The sequence below is a fragment of the Gallus gallus genome, chromosome 2 (genome assembly GCF_016699485.2).
Source record: "Gallus gallus isolate bGalGal1 chromosome 2, bGalGal1.mat.broiler.GRCg7b, whole genome shotgun sequence".
NCBI lineage: Eukaryota > Metazoa > Chordata > Aves > Galliformes > Phasianidae > Gallus > Gallus gallus.
In genome coordinates, this window is record NC_052533.1 from 44658123 (window position 1) to 44675512 (window position 17390).

At 41.5% G+C, this 17390-nt stretch overlaps 1 protein-coding gene across 47 annotated transcripts in view; it reads right to left on the reverse strand.

Annotated features, from left to right (window-relative positions):
• The window catches only part of CLASP2 (cytoplasmic linker associated protein 2), a 137403-nt gene that overhangs the window by 74270 nt on the left and 45743 nt on the right, over positions 1 to 17390 (reverse strand). For all 47 annotated transcript variants that reach the window (XM_040682898.2, XM_025147229.3, XM_040682799.2 and 44 more), the window contains one exon: positions 17230 to 17376. In XM_040682898.2, the coding sequence (XP_040538832.1) occupies positions 17230 to 17376 (147 nt within the window). The remainder of the gene's footprint in view (positions 1 to 17229; positions 17377 to 17390) is intronic.

Sequence of the window (17390 nt, forward strand, 5' to 3'; positions counted from 1 at the left end):
ATCTCCAACTTTGGTGCTTTCATCTTAGCTTGGATGTGTGTGGGGATGGAGGCAAAGGAAATGAGCTCCTTCCTTGCACTCTATTAAGAGTGATGACACCTCCTTAAGTTAAACTCAAGAACTCCTACTGTTCAGTGAGGCCCTATGACTTTTTCTTTCTGTAAGACAGTTTCTTCCCAGTCACAAGGTTTTGAGCTGCTCAGTACTGTGAAAAGCTCAATACCAGAACAAGTCCTGAATGCAAATAAAGAAAATAACAGTTTGTTGGTTTTTTGTTTTGTTTTGATTGTTTTGTAAAAGCAGTTTTAACAACCAGGCATTACGTCCTCTGCAAATTTCCTCCTCTTTCTTTTAATCTGTAACACTTGGAATCTTATGGTCACACCGCAATGACTTAGGATCACTGTGTCGCTCTACCATTTTCATGCTCTCTCCACAGGTACCTACAAAGCTCTGCAGGATGGGACAGAAACAGCATAACAAAGAACACATTAAGGAAGAAGAAATACAGCATTAGAATGGTAGCGGACTGATATTTTTCTTCTGAAACGAAAAACAGCCTAATCTAAACATGATTAACTATTTACTAAAGTATAAAAACACTACCCTAAGAATACAGAAGAAGCATTCCACTAGGTTTTTATAGTATCACACCTTCACTAGACCAATTCAAGGTTGTTTTTTTAATTTTACTTCCCTAGGTCTTTTGATTAGGATTTCAAATACATGCTATGCAATTAAATAACTCTGAAGACATACATCAGAGGCACTGTGATAACATGTGGGCATGACGGTGAGGCTTGAGCATCTCTAAGGGAACACCCTAAAAATTCCATTGGATTTCTTTTGCTGGCTATCAGGGCAAAGATTGGTTTGTTGCAGAAATGCCTCTATGTGAGAACTTAAGTCCAACAGAGACAAGAAAAATTAAAACTGAATCAAAAACCTGAATCAGAAACGTTTTCGGTTTGTAAGCCAGAGAAGCTGTTGAGGTCTCAGGCTCCCCTTCTCCTCATCCTTCAGGACAGGATGAACAAGGAACAATCGGGGATGCTGCTGCAGCATGGATAAAGGAAGAAAAGGATCCACTGATTTTTCAGACGAAGAATAAACCACGTTTCCCTCACATTTCTTCTGAGGAGAGCAAAGCCAGCAACTCCTCAGCCCTCAGCTTTCCACAGAAATTCTGCAACTGGTTGAAAGTGACCAATTTAAGATGAGTTGGTGGGGTCATGGTGGGAACTGTGTTGTCATCAATGAAGAAACATTTAAGCTCCAAGTACTGGGAAAGGAAGGACCTGTGGGAGTTTTTCACACTGAAAACATGAAAAGCTCTGTTCGCCAACTAAATCTGTATGGATTGACAAAAACACACCAGGACTGCAGAAAGATCTCCCTCTGTTCCTGAGTTTCCAGCAGAGGAAGAAGCATTTGCTGCTCACAGAAAGGTACGTCAGTTTCTCCACACAACTAACTCTTCTCCTCTGCATTTTTCAGTCACTCTTCTACTCTCACCCATGCTTCAAAAGAGATGATCCACAACTGCCTGAACACTGCCAGTAAGGAGCTGCCCTGAGGAGATGAGAGGTGGCTGCCCCTGCCCTGCAGGGAGACCTGAACGAGAGCCACCTGAGGAGCAGACCAGGTGCTCAGCCTATGTGGGGCGGAGCTGTTCCACAAGGTAGGAGGCTGCTGGCAGCACCAAAGAAGGCACAGAGACAGCAGCACTCATGGGGCCCCCGCCACTCAAGTGCCCTAAGAAAGCCACCACCCAAACCAGTGCTACTCCAGCCCTGCCAGTCCCTGCTGCAGCAGCACAGAGGGAAATGTGCCAGCCTCTGGACCCCTCCCTGCTGCCACTGGGCAGCAGCCAGACCTCGGCTGCCACTTCTGCTCCTCCATCTGACATGGGACACAGGTTTATAAATGGCACAGCACAACAGGAGCTTCCCTGGCACCCACAGGTACAAGAGCAGCAGCTCCTCAGGCCCTCCTCACCCCATCCCTTGCAGCGGCCATGCTGGCAGCAGCCATGCTGGTGCTACCTGACAAGCAGCCCCGTCCTGCCCCAATGGCACCTGCAGCTCTTGCCAGGCACATGCAGGGGATGGGCCAGCACCCCAGGGTGGGACCCACTGCAGGCAGTGGGGACAGCAGCACCAGTTACAGGTTCATAAGTTGAGGGTTGCTCAAGAGATAGTTCTGGAAAGATGTTGGAATCATACACCTCTGATCTCAGGTCCTTCTATCTATTTACTTATCTAATGGTTCTGGAAACAAATTGTTTGAAGAATAAGCCTTTTTCAATTATCATGTCCTTTTATCATGTCCTTCATTTACTTAATGGAGACATCTCAGATTAAATCTGTATTTTGCCTCTCAAAAGGAAGTAGAAGTAATGGTTCTAACATCAACGTGATGGTTTTCTGCAAGAATCAAGCTCTAGATTTGAAGCTTAGGAGTAACACAGCCTCCAGAGGAATTTTCATTCTGCTTTTAGTTGCTCTTCTCATTACCCACAGAACACTGTTAGCTGTGTGTTGATACAGTGCACTAGTAAGCTTTAAAAAGCACACTGCTACACAAACTCATTCTATCCCTCTGAATTCTCCAAGAGCACACAGGAACAGGATCTTACTCTAGGAGTAAGATGATTCCCATTTTTTTTTTCCCCTGAAATAAACAAAACTCAAACATCAAAAAATCCCCAAGGCCATAACTGTACCTCAATAACTTCAGCACAAACTGAATCTGAAGGTGCTCAACACTCCTAATTAAAAAAAAAAAAAAAGCAATAATTAAAAAATCCACCTGTTACCCTACTGATTTTGTAAAATTCTACTGAGTTGTTACTTAGGAACTGACAGCAGCCTCAGCTCAGCATGGGTACGTGTACAGGACAAGCTCAAGCGTTACTCAACTATTCAAACAATACATTAACTGGGAACTCCCACCGGTTCCTCGTACTGACCCTATTGCTCCATCACAAGCACAACCAAACAGAAAATCACAACAGGAGAGGCTGGGCTAGGAATACGCTGGCTGAGAGGAACGCTTTCAGTGAGAGAAGTTCCCTGGTCTGCCTCACAGTGGGGCCATACAAACACTGTGCTAACACAGAAGAAGAAAAAGAAGCTTAACAGTGTTGATACAAAATAACACACAAATAAATATTACACAATAAACAAATGACAGAAATTAGAAGATACTTCCTCTAGATCATGGCAACCAGTTTTTGCTATCACCAATTCATAGAATCCCTTTCAATGATATAAACTCTGTCTGTGAGAAGCGTTCTTTAGGACAGTACTTGCAAAGTACCAGGACAATCCTCACTAAGTTTCCACCATCCCTGCATACAGATACATAAAGGTCATATTTAACTCTTTGAATATGTTTGGCTGTTCGTTAGTCCCTGAAACTGAGATTTCCTGAATCTTCTGTAGCTACTGAGCAACATTTTACAAATGTATTTATTTCTCCTTCGGTCAGCCCTTATTACTGCTCATGTTTAAAACGGTACCTTTTGCAGGAAGAAGTTATCTGTGTTTGATGATCTGAATTGTGACCTCTCAGCTGGCAAAGGTGATTTTTAAGGAAATGATTCTGGTAAAGCCCTTAACGTATGCTACATACGGTGGCTCAGTAAGGAACCATTTCATCTTTCCAGACGTCATGCAATTACTGCTACAATTAAAACAACAGTGCAGAATAGCATCTCTTCTTATGCAGTTCTCTCTGCTTCTCAAAAACATGAAACAAATGTCTGGGAGTTGACTATCTCTGACAAATCCCTTCATGTTTTCAATTACTAGGCCATGTAAAGCATCTCAATAGACTGCACAGGTTATTTCAATTCCTGTTTTCAATAGAAAGCACACCCTGACTTACTAACAGAACACAGGGAACACGGGTGATCTTACCTCAGTTCCATCAGTGTTCAATAAGTTCTTATTTCCCTGTTTGGATTTTAATCAAAAACCTTTCATCGGTAGACCCTCCAGTCTCAAGTGCCTGGATAAAGAACAAAGTATTTTTCCATGGGCTGATTGAGAGTCACTTTGTATTAGAGGTATTTTCAAGTTGCCACCTAAAAAAGTATTGGAGAGCAACAGAGATAGCACTTGCTGTAAGAAAAAGCACTCTAATCAATGATAGGTGAGGTGCAGTTTTGTAAAGAAGGCCAATTTCTTGAAGATAGTTACACCAGTAATCAGCTACCAGCAATACTGAGGGTAACTGTTAAAAGATGCTGTTAATGTAATAACATGTCCCAAAACAAACCGTGCCATTAAGAGCACAAACATTCCAGTTGAACTGCTCACATCACTTACAGGCTTTGTACACAAATTAAGAAATGGGTCACACTGCTAACTACCTCAGCTCTGCCAATAAAACTTACAATACCCCAAAATAAAGTGGCAGCGATCTTACTTTGGCTGATGAATCAACCAGCTAAATTCCAGCTGCCTGATGTATGTTTTCTGAGATAAAAACCAACTGCATCTGGAGAGAAACGAGCAACTCCCCATCCTGAAAAACCCTGATACTCTGGAACTTGTCTGTACTTTCAGAGCTTTTAGGAGCACACACCCTGCCTACCTGACAGACCTCACACATACAACACAAAGCTCCATGAATGGGCTCTGATGGAGCCCATGGAAAACATCTATCAGCCCCTTAAGTCAGACAGATCACACAAAAATCATTATGGCCTGAAGTGCCTTTGACAGACATCGGGCAGACGACCGGGATCAGTAAAACTCTTCAGTTGTCCCAACACCATCAGATTTTTTGCTAAGCAATTTCAGAAACAAAATACACTTTTTAATCATTGGATACAGTGCTAACCCCAAATAAACCACTTCTGACAGAAACTTGACTTACAATACCTTCACACTGCTTTAAATCAGCTTAGAAGACAGCACAGTGACTGTGTGGGATAAAAAAGCCTCCGTGAGAAAGCCTGGTTGAAGGAAACCGACAGATGAATTCTGGCCAATTCAGCCCTGGTGACCGACTACTGAGACAACCTGCCCACCTCCACTCCTCTGATGCCAAAAGTCCCCGTTCCTGAGGCAGCCAGAAACAGACATTCAAGCTGTAACAGCTGCATAAACTGAACACAATAGCAAAATACTTTCAAATATATTCAAATAAATGTTATTCCTTACTTTCTGTTGTTGTTGTTTTTTCCTCCATTAGCAACTTGACAGACAAGGTAAGGAACTTCCCCAGAGAATCCACCTGTGGTGTGCTTGCTTCATCAAAACATTGCTCCCACATGCCAAAGCCACTGAGCATGAACAGAAGTTTCCATGCAGTAACAGAGTGCGCTCTCTCTCAGGACTGCAATGCTAAGCAGAACTTTCCATGCAATTGCTCACTCCACTAAAGAATATGGGCAGGAGGGGTGAGAAGAAACAAGGCATGAGCTATGCTTACAGCAAAGAAGGTGGCAGGAAGTGCATAACCACTAGAAGCTCCCATCTCAGTTGCTGAGGTGTGACACATTACCCAAGAGCAAGCACACAGTGAAGTGCACAGGCGTTCCTTGCCCCAGGACTCATGTACTAGGAGGAAGCGAGAACTAATTCTCACTTCAACTGAAGTCTGAATGGAAGAAACTGAAGACTTACCATTCTTTGTCTAAATTTTGGAGCTGTTCTTGAGTGTGAAGATTCCTTTGGAATTGTGTATTGAGTGTATGAGCTAAAAAAGCATTATATTCTCTGAGAGACTTAGCAGTATTGGAAGCTTTGCCCCAGTACTGAATGCACAGTTTCAACAGCTCTAGCCTCAATACCCAATTTTCAATGCAGCACAGTTTATAAAAGTATAAAATCAATATTACTTCTTATTTTCACAGGTATGCTATGCAGATCAACTAACAAGCATCTGTGAAGCATGGAGGCATGTTGACAACACAAGAAATTTATCATGTAGTTAGCTCAAGGTTTGGATGGCCTAACTTAGATAAGGCCACATATTGTGGGGGGAAAAAGCAGTTCCTTGAGCAACAGGAATACAGATACCTGACTTCCTCTGAGCTCATCTCACAGTTGATTAATGGTTGTTTCTGCTGTATTATCAGCTCACACAGTCATCTTTCAAAGCAAGCACAGTGCTCATGCTCACACTGTCAGCTTTCAATTACTCATGTATTCCTTTTCCCTAACTAACAGCTGATTTTCACAAATACTTAGAAGATCATTTGTGACCCTGCCTCGCCTGCCAAACTTCAACAGATGGGCTTAAAATGTCATGCTAATGTTAGGCAAATTAGACATTTTCAGCATTAGGGTAGTTTTCTAATAACCTAGAACTTACATTTTGCCTTAATTTCTTCCTAGTCTCACACCTCAATAGTGGAAAATCCCACCAATTATTTTACATTACAGGCATTATTATGGAGAACAACAGGAGCACAAACAACTCATCTAGAACTTGTTTTGCAAAACAGGCTGGGTTGTGGCATTATAATTGTTTGAGGTTTTGCTGCAATGCAATGTTTTCAGAAAAAAAAGGCATTTTCATCGCTGTTACTGCTACTCTTCAGCTGCACTTTCTTTTCTGACATAATTTAAACTGATGCTGTATTAAGGACAAGTAGTACCAATGTCATTTGTCACTGCAAACTCTGGAACTAGTTTTTAAGATATGACAACGCATTTTTATCTTTTCATCCCAGAAGTTCACTAGTGCAAGACAGAAGGTCAACTCATTTGATTTGAACATATGGCTGTTTTATACTTTCAGGAACGTCTTATTTATTTGGTGCAAGCAAGACTTGTGACTTGGCTAAAACTGCACTATTCACATTCCCACATTATAATAATAATTTGAACTTTATGTTTCTACTATATTTTAAGGTTATTTTCAACCCTATTTATTTTATTTTTAGTTAGAGTGGTACTGATTTTATTCCTTTTCCTTTTATTTTTAGTCTATTTTATTTTGTTTCATTACTCTACTTTTCTACTCTATTTTAAAGTACATACAATTGTCCTAAGAAATGAAACTTAAGACACTTTTTTCTTCTTCCAGCCCTACAAAGTGGAATCATACTTTCTACTTTGCAAAGCAGCTTCTCTTCAGCAGCAGCAACGTAGGATTGTTTTGCATGTCTGTTTTCACTTGCTCTGTAACACAGCCACTGTCCCTAAGGACTCAAAGTGACAGGGTCAGCTGACCTCAGTCAGCCCTCCTTCTCTCTCATTCCTCTTTTTCCTCCTAGATTCAGCCACGTGAAAACAAAGAAACTGTCTTCCCCCTTCTGAGTGCTTTAAAAATCAGTATTCCCTGTTAGCAAAATAAACAAGGGTTGGCTTTTCTTCCCTATTCTCACCTGGTACTGCCTGGTACTACCATGATGGCTAGTGGGATGCTTGGGACTATATCACAGGGTACGGATGTTAAAAGAAGGTTACAAAGTGTTATAAGCTCTTATCTATAGACTTCCTAATTACTGCTCACTGTCACCCTCTTCTTATTTTATCCACTTCATCTTATTTTATTAGGGAGACTAACAAACGGTAGTTATAAATATATATATATAGAGAGAGACACACACACATGCTCTATAAATGTATGTATATGTGTATTTATGTGCATGTGAAGTGAGAATATATGCAGTTCATTTTGGTCTCTGGGGCCAGTTTGCTAATTCACCTGATAAGGTAAGATGCAAACAAAAGAATACTACAGGCAAGAAAAGGAACCCCCACAAATTTATTATGCCTAAGGAGAACAGATCACTGATCCTATGAGAGGAAACCTTCTCCTGAAGTCCTACACAAGAGAGTAAACAGCAACAGAATTCAACAACTGCAGGAGAAGATGGAAAGCTGGAATTCCTCCTCCTTCCCTGAATTCTGGGTTAGGTTGATGCAGTTGAAGACTGCATCACCGCAAACCGGCAATTGAATGGGCAAAGCTGTTTAAGGAAGGAAAGTAATATACTTTCACTGTGGGGACAAGGAAGCCAACCAGTATTCTGTAACAATTTCTGGTTCAGTGTCAATTACCACCTGTTGATTCTGAAGGGTGATCAGAAAGGCAGGAGTTCTCATTTCAGAAAAAAGAAAATCCTCCAAACTCTCAGCAACCTGTAAGCCAGGAAGGCAACTGTTGCAGAGTATCAGTGATGCTTTGAATGCCAAGATCTTGGTTTTGTCACTCACAAAGGGTCAGATACAACTATGAAGAAAACCCTAGTTAGTTTTACATGACAAATAAACCACTTTGGAAGCCACTTCATGAAAACTAAACAATAGAGGAAGGATTATCACAACGCATTAATGGCACTAGTACTCCTGAGCTTATTTTCTGTAGAACTCAAAAGTTTAAAATAATTTGAGTGCTGATGACTACGAAGCCTTTCTTGTGCGTCAAGTAAATACAGCACTGTCTTCATCAGTCTGAAGATAATCAATACAGCAAGCAAGGCATTTATCTTGTTTGAAGTCCATTTACTAACAATTGGTATTTACAGTTCCACAATTATTGAAGTCTTTTTAACAAATACACTTCTTAACTACACAATTTAGCTTTAATGAGGATAACTTAACCTGGCTAAGGTTTCAGAAGGCAAGCATCCATTTTTCTGTACACCTGTTTTAGGTAGAGACTTTTCATCTATACTGCCTCATACTAACATAACATCTTTAAGTACTGAAATCTTTTTCTGCTAAAAAATAGATTCCAAAGGAGTACATCAGTACCACTGTTAACGCCTTTCAAAGGGTTGCACTGCTATTATTGAGAATGAGGAAAAAAGAGCATTACGATGCTAATAAAACTCACTACAGACAGATATACAACGTAAACTTAAATTTACTGAAGGTATGAATAACTTCCTACAGTGAAGAATGTGTTCCTTTGGTTAAGAAGAATGTGTACTACGCTATCACATATAGCTACACACGCTATTACACCACCAAACCTCATACTGTCACACTGGCAGATTTCAGTGAGGATGAGAACCTTTGAACAGTTGAAGAAAAAGCACCATAATAACTCCTTTTATTTTAATGTTGAAAAAAAATAAGCTCTTTGGATGTATATATTTTTTAACAGAGTTTAAAAAAAATCAAAAAAGCAAAGCATTACGTCCTTCAGGTTCCACTTGGCATCATAGAATCACAGAATGGCTTGGGTTGGAAGGGACCTCAAGGACCATCAAGCTCCAACCCCCCTGCCGCAGGCAGAGCTGCCAACCTCCATATCTAATACTAGACCAGGCTGCCCAGGACCCCATCCAACCTGGCCCTGAACACCTCCAGGGACGGGGCATCCACAACCTCAACATCATCAACATTCTTACTCCAAAATCTATTCTAAAACAGCTTGTTTCAAAGAGTCTAACAATATTATTTGTGCAAAACAGTAAGCAACATTAGTGCTACTAGGCCAATACATCACATAAAAGAAAGCCAACAAATCCCAGACAAAATTATTTGATGCACAATCTTCTCACTGGAGGCTACTCTAAAAAGTATGAAGTTCAAGTTACTGTCTTAAATTACAACATTAAGAATAATATTCCAGCCCTACAGAGGTTCTCATAAGCATACAACTGGAAGTTATTACAAACTTTCACCCTGACATGGTTTAATCTGCAAGCTTTTCTTCCCGATGTCACTCCAGTCTAATGAAGTGCCAGTATTCCTGCACTTAACCGATTTTAGAGACTACTGACCTAACCTGACATTATGGGAAAAGAGGCCAGTCTTCTCATTGAGGGATGGATGGAGCTTTCCCACTAACATCCACACTGCATACAACTTCTGAATGGTAGAAATCTTGGTAGAAAGAGTTCACATTGGCCAGAGAACTTATCAGTGCTCTTAAAGAGATCCTGAAGAGCACAAGGATAAAAAATATAGCTCATCTGGCTAACATACTCAACTTAGGTTGCCTTCCGCTAGAAATTATGTGTCTGTTTCAATCCAAAACTGTCTTGCCAAACTGCCAAGAGCCCATGAACATCCATTTCTTGAAGTATATAACACATGCTGCATGCATTCTCAAGAAGGCGACCTTGGAGCAAATGGGTATTTGAGAGGCTCTGCCACTCCAATGAACAGCTGAAAACAAGCGAGCCAGAAGCAGATCAGCTGTGCAGGACACTGTATTTCTTGGCAAATCACTACAGCTTAGGAAAGTGTATCAATCATGGAATAAAAAACATGCCAGATGATGCACTGCTCTATTAAGTTGAAGATCCAACACCTTTTATTCCTCAGAAGAAACTGTCTGAGCACCTCCCAGCAATAAAGTGTGAACAGAAAGAGACTACTGGATTTCTCACCCTGCTAATGTTGCCCACTTCTGATACTTTCTTAGCAGCCTGTCTTCTTGCAGACCTAATCACACCTGCCACCAAAGGCAATGACAAGCTGTGTCATCCATCCCTACTGTAGACAGAAATAGATCTTGAACGACAACTTCTAGCACTAGGAGAAACAATTCCACCCCCAGCAGGACTCTTATCACTAACGTTTGTACCTATTTCACCTGGCTTCCTTGGACAACGATTCTGAATTTCCAGTGTCACCAAAGTGCACTTCCTACAGTAACAGTAAGTTCTCCTCGCAGTGAAAATCTCTTCCTGGACACTGGACAGGAAGCAAACAGTGTCTTAAATAAGAAACATCTCCATAGAGTATATAATAAAAAGCCAAGCACGCATAAATCTGAGATCTAATTCAGCAGATACTATTGTTAAAAACAAAACAAAACAAAACAACATGGTTAGGAGGTTTAATGTTCTTAGCCTTGAGCCAAGCCAGCATCCAGTCAGTTTTGGAACCAGCAAACAAACCAGTTTTCATCACTGTCATCTACAGCTGATGGAAAAAAAATGTCTTTCTAAAGAAGTAGTACTGGCAAGAGGACATCTGGAATGTAATAGCTGGTTTCAAGGAATCACCTTCTAACATTCTCAGTCTACACTAAACATGATTTCCACCTGCGCTGACAATTCTAACTGGTCACACGAGCCTGAAGTAAAGAAACTGCAGTGAAAGATTGCTTCAGCTGCCCAACACCGAGATGACTTAAATGCTTTTTGTGAAAAATAAAGAAAGAGCAACACAGTCACTGGAGCTGCTGCTTCCTCCAAGGCTAAGCCATAACTTCTTAGTATCTATACACATATGCATGTACACACACACACACACACACACACACACACACACTCGAAGAAAATTTAAATAAGCACCATCAACAGGTGGCAGAAGCACAAAGTGAGCAGTTACAGACCTGAAACACCTGTAGTCAGTGTTTATGAGAAAAAGGAGAGCCAATGACAATCCCACTGCCTATAGACTTGAAATGCAGAGGTGAGCAGAAGGATTTCAGGCTGCAAAACATGACAGAGCTCTAATAAATATGCAAGTGCAGACAACTTCCAGAACCATAGACTACTACAGAAGATAGCAATTTTGGGGCTGGAGGAAAATCTCAGCGTCCTTCAGGCACCTGCAAAGCAGACTCTACTAAAGCAGACGCAAAGGGGCACCTAGATTCATCTGAATCGAAAAAGAATTACGAACTCTAAAAATAAGATGAATATAATGTCCGAACTTCAAAGACTATTGCTCTCTGTATCGTGAAACTCTCTAAAGCCAGTCATTTTTCCTGTAAAGACACGGTGCATCTGGACACTAGCCCTGTTGACACACATTCCTATAACAGCCATTTCTGAGTATGGCCAGACAGGGTAGTAGGCTACACAGATGTCTCATCTCATCTAAACTAGCTCCATTATTCATATGAATACAGTTATGGAAAACTTCATTACTGGAAAAGATGATGACTTGACTAACAAATACTTTTGGAACCTGCACGAGTGCTTTTTATTAGATTAGGAGACAGAAGATTTGGGAATACCATCAGAACGGTGATGCTCTCTTCTCTTAAGGCATCCATTTGACAATTTCAACTAGCAGCACGATGGTTAATAAAAAAAAGAATAAACACTACAAATAAGAAGTAGGGAAAAAGGAAAAAGTGTATGAAGATACTGAACAATAAGCAATGGGAATAAAATAAAGTAGTATAGTGGCTGCTAAATATGAAAGGATAAGAGAACAACCTTGCTGAGCAATGATTATATATAAAAAATGTTAGCAAGAAAATAATGGGAGTGAACTCAACGAAAATACAAAAGGAAAAACCACCAAAAATGAAAACTAGGGAGCATACTGTTACACGCAATTAAAGAAATCTGTGCACAAGTAGGTCAGTAGGCCAGAAAAGGTCTCTCCGTGGTTGACAGCAAGAGAAAAATGTACAGGCAGAGAAGTGAAGACCTGTAGGCACTTATCTACCACCTAGATATTTGATGAAGAAAGTAAGGCACAACCTGCACCCTGTAAAATAAGGTAAAAAACCTCTACAGACAAGCACCTGGAGAGTACATACAACCACACCGTAGACGCGCATACACACAACCATTTGAAGAAAAACTACGCCAACATTAAACGTTTGTCTGATTCATCTGATTCATCTTTACAACCTTAAATTTTGGAAACTCTGACTACAGGCATAAAAAGAGGGAAAATGGGTATGTATGTAAACACTGCCCAGTATTTCAGAGAGTTGAAAGAAGAAGGTATAGGGCAAAGAAGGACCCAAAGGCTCTCATTTTCAGCACACTTAACTGTTGTCCTTAGTCCAAGTATTTTTCTTTTTTAAACGTTTCCCAGTATACAAAAAAAGGGCAAAAAGATATTAGCTTATGCTCTATAGAATTTCTAGATTAAATGATAAACCTGTTAAGTATTTATTCTGTGCTTACTTCCCTTTCCCTATTCTCCTATCCCCAGGTTTTTACTACAAAGCTTCTGAAAGTCCATATGTAAAACTAAATACACATTAACAAACCCCTATGTTATTAAAGGTGGCAGTAAGGACATCAACTACACTTAGATTCTACTGAAATAAATGGCAATTCTAACTATTCAGTTCTGGCACTACATATAGTAGTCTTGCTTGCAGAAAAACCCATGCTTTAGAATTACAGAATATCCCAAGTTGGAAGAGACCCACAAGGATCACAGAATCACAGAATTATAGGGGTTGGAAGGGACCTCTAGAAACCATCTGGCCCAACCCCCCTGACAAAGCAGGCTCCCTAGACCAGGTTGCACAGGTAGGTCTTGAACATCTCCAGAGAAGGAGAACCCACAAGCCACCCGGGCAGCCTGTTCCAGTGCTCCGTCACCTGGACTGAGAATAAGTTCTTAATGCACATTTGTGTGGAACTTCCTATGCTTCAGTTTGTGGCCATTTCCCCTTGTCCTATCGCCATGCACCACTGAAAGGAGTCTGGCCACATCCTTTTGCCTCCCACACCTTAGATATTTATAGACATCGATCAGATCCCAAGTTTTCTTTTCTCAAGGCTGAACAGATCCAGGTCACACAGCCTTTCCTCAAAAGAAAGGTACTCCAGGCCCTTTATCATCTTTGTGGTCCTCCGTGGACTCTTTACAGGAGATCCCTGTCTTTTTTATACCGGGGAGATCAGAACTGGACACAATACACCACATGAGGCCTCACCAGGGCAGAGTAGAGTGGGAGGATCACCTCCCTTGACCTGCTGGCCATGCTCTTTTTAATGCATGCCAGGATGCCACAGGCCCTCTTGGCCATCAGGACACGCTGCTGGCTCATGGTCAAACTGTTGTCCACCAGCACTCCTACATCCCTCTCTGCAGAGCTACTCTCTGGTGGAATCGCCATCCCTGGCAGTGTTCAAGAGGTGTCTGGATGAGGAGCTACAAGATATGGTTTAGTGGCTTGTGGTAGTAATGGTGATAGGAGGACAGTTGGACTAGATGATCTTGTAGGTCCTTCCACCCTTGTGATTCTATGATTCTCTAGCAGGTCATCCTTTAACCTGTACTGATGCACACAGTTATTCCTCCTTAGGTGCAAGACTCTAAACTTGCTCTTGTTAAACCTCACCTGGTTACTCACTACTCAACTCGCCAGCCTATCCGTGTCTCACTGAATAGCAGCACAGTCTTCTGGTGTGTCAGGCATTCATCCCAGCTTCATATCATTGGCAAACTTGCTGAGGGTGGACACTATCCCCTCATCAAGGTCACTGATGATGTTAAACAAGATCAGATGCAGCACAGACCAGGAGGAACACGACCAGATACAGGCCTCCAACCGGACTCTGTGCCACCAATCACAACTCTAATCCACCTGATCACTGAGTCCAACTCCTGGCTCCACACGGGACCATCCAAAACACAAACCTTATTCCTGAGAGCACTGTCCAAACACTTCTTGAAATCCAGCACCTTGGGGCAGTGACCACTATCCTGTGAAACTTCTTTCAGTGTCGACTCACCCCCTGGTGAAGAACTTTTTCCTAATCCTCAGCCTGAAGCAGCTCCACACCATTCCTTCAGGCCCTGTCGCTGTCACCAAAGAGCAGAGGTCAGCTCTGTGAGGCTCCTGTGACAAGCTGTAGTCCACCATGAGGCCTCCCCTCAGATTTTCTGATCTGGGCTGAACAAATCAAGGGACCTCAGCTGTTCCTCATATGTCATCCCCTCCAAACCCTTCATGATTCTCCATAGCCCTTCCTCAGATGCTCTCAAGCACTTTTATGTCCTTCTCATATTGCAGTGCCCAAACCAGCACCAGGTGCTGGATATGAGGCTACAAAGCACAGAGTGGAGCAGGACAACCCCCTCCCTCACCTGGCTGGCAGTGTGGGCCTAATGCACCACCCCTGGGTACGGTTGGCCCTTTGCTGCTGGCTCAGATTCAACTTGCCTTGAACCAGAACCCCCCAGGCCCTTTCTGTGGGGGGGCTCTCCTGCCTCTTGTCCTCAAGACTGAACATATGTCCTGGGCTTCCCCAGCCCAGGGGCAGAATTTGGCACTTGCTCCTGCTAAACTTCATGCCCTTGGTGACTGTCCAGCCATCACATTTCTCAAGATCTCTCTTTCCTCCCTGCCCTCCAGGGAGTCAACAGCTACTGCAATTTAGTGGTGTCTGAGGAGACTTAGCATAACACTGGAGACCTGCATCCAGATACCATCTCCTGACAAGGCAAGACTAGGTCTGATGAAGCACTTGATTCTGTAGAATGCAGGTGATTAAAAAGACTTAAAGAATGCCACAAATTTTGTTAGCTTGGTTCCTAAATTTTTTTAAAAAGGAGAAAAAAAGTATAGGAAACAAATATGGTTTTGTGCATCTCCTATTTACAGCACTGGTTGCAAACTGGCAGGGCCAAGACTGGTTTGTCTCAGAAATGCCTCTACGTGAGAACTTCAGCCAAATCAAGAAAAGGAAAATTAAAATTGAGCCACATAAATCAGAAACGCCTTCTGTTTCTGAGCCAGAGAAGCTGTTGAGGTCTCAGGCTCCCCTTCTCCTCATCCTTCAGGAAGGGATGAACAAGGAACAATCGGGGATGCTGCTGCAGCATGAATAAAGGAAGAAAAGGATTCATTGACTTTTCAGATGAAGAACAAACCACGTTTCCCTCACATTTCTTCTGAGGAGAGCAAAGCCAGCAACTCCTCAGCCCTCAGCTTTCCACAGAAATTCTGCAACTGGTTGAAAGTGACCAATTTAAGACGAATTGGTGGGGTCATGGTGGAAACTGTGTTGTCATCAATGAAGAAATGTTTAAGCTCCAAGTACTGGGAAGGAAAGGACCTGTGGGAGTTTTTCACAGACTGAAAAACACACTGATGGGCCAGCACCCCAGAGTGGGACAGCAGTACCAGTTATAGGTTTGTAAGTTGAATGGTCATAGATAGATAGTTCTGGAAAGGTGTTTGAATAATACACCTTCTCCAATCTCAAGTCCTTCCATCTATCTATCTATTTATTTAATAGTTCTGGAAATAAAATGTTTGAATAATTGTCCTTTTCCATTGTTGTGTCCTTTCACTCACTCCTTCATTCATTCATTTAATGGTGATATCTCTATTTTGCCTCTCAAAAGAAGGTGAAGCAATGGTTCTAACATCATTCTAATGGTTTCCTGTAAGAACCTAGTTCCAGACTCTTAGCTGTAGAGATATAGAAATAAATAATAGCAATAAAATACAAACTGTTAATTTCAAAGACAGTTTCCCTTATAAAGTCTTTTAAGTGGCACTTCCTGATTCATACTGCTATCAGTCGTGAGTTGTACTATGGCAGTGCTGATCCCGCCCTACTGGAATATTTTCTATGTATTAGGAAGTCTGAAGATCACATGAGAGATGTAATAAATTGCCAAAGCATGAGCTCTATCTTACTGACAGGCAAATGGATACTGCAGCTTGTTTGGTATGTGTATTTTAGTTCAAATTTTATCTTTGCTTTGGAGTTCACCTAAGAGAATGCTCCATGAATAAGCTCATGAAAAAATTACTCTCAGAAAAACCCCTTACCAAAAGAAACAAACAATTGTTTACGAGGTACCATACCTAAAGCATGGTACATTTCCACTTACTTATATATTTTTCTGAATGTGTGCATAAACCATCAAAAAAAGATGTCACTGTTTTTTAGTAGCAGTGAATGGTTGCTTGCTAGATTCTGCCCCTCCCAGCTACTTAAAAAAAAAAAAAGGGGGGAAAAAAAAGTATGTCCACATTCAATGATTATAATTAGTGAGTATCATCATTATTCCACTTTGAAATCTACCGTGCATAAAATCCTGGCAACAATTTTGGCTCTCATTTGTATCTTTTACAATTAGTTTCACATTAGTCTGGCAGCTTATGGAGTAGTAGAAGTCACTGAGCTGTACCATACACCTCTGCTGAAGTATACAATTGCTGACTAGCCCTTTTGAGCCACGCAAAACAGAGCACACCTACAGTAAAAATTTCACTTACATACATGTACTACAGAGTTTCACAGTATATTTATTGTATATATTGTGATGGACATGTGGATTCCATGAACAGGGCATCCACACATTCATTCTACCAATACAATCACCATCTCCAGATATATATATATTTTTTTATTTGTGAGGCCTCTGTAAGCCAATTGCACATCACAGAGCCAGACAGACACACACACACACCTTTAAATATGAATAATTATGTAAAAGAGGGTTCCTTACTGTTTTCAGTTCTGCAAGAATACTGCAGTCATGAATTAAACATCACCTTCCAAAGTTCTGTTTTGTGCCTGCTCTAGCAAGGTTTCTGGAAACACCCATTAGAGACTGAATAGCTTTACATTACCTCCAACCTTTGGCCCACCAGCAGAACCCGGCTTCCTTGCACTGTTGGAAGGATTTCCTGGCTTTTTAGGTGCAGGAATCTTGAAGGCTGAAGCTGCTGACGATGGCCTATTTCCATCCACCGACTCTTCATCATCGAAGCTTTTGTCTAGAAAAGGGTAC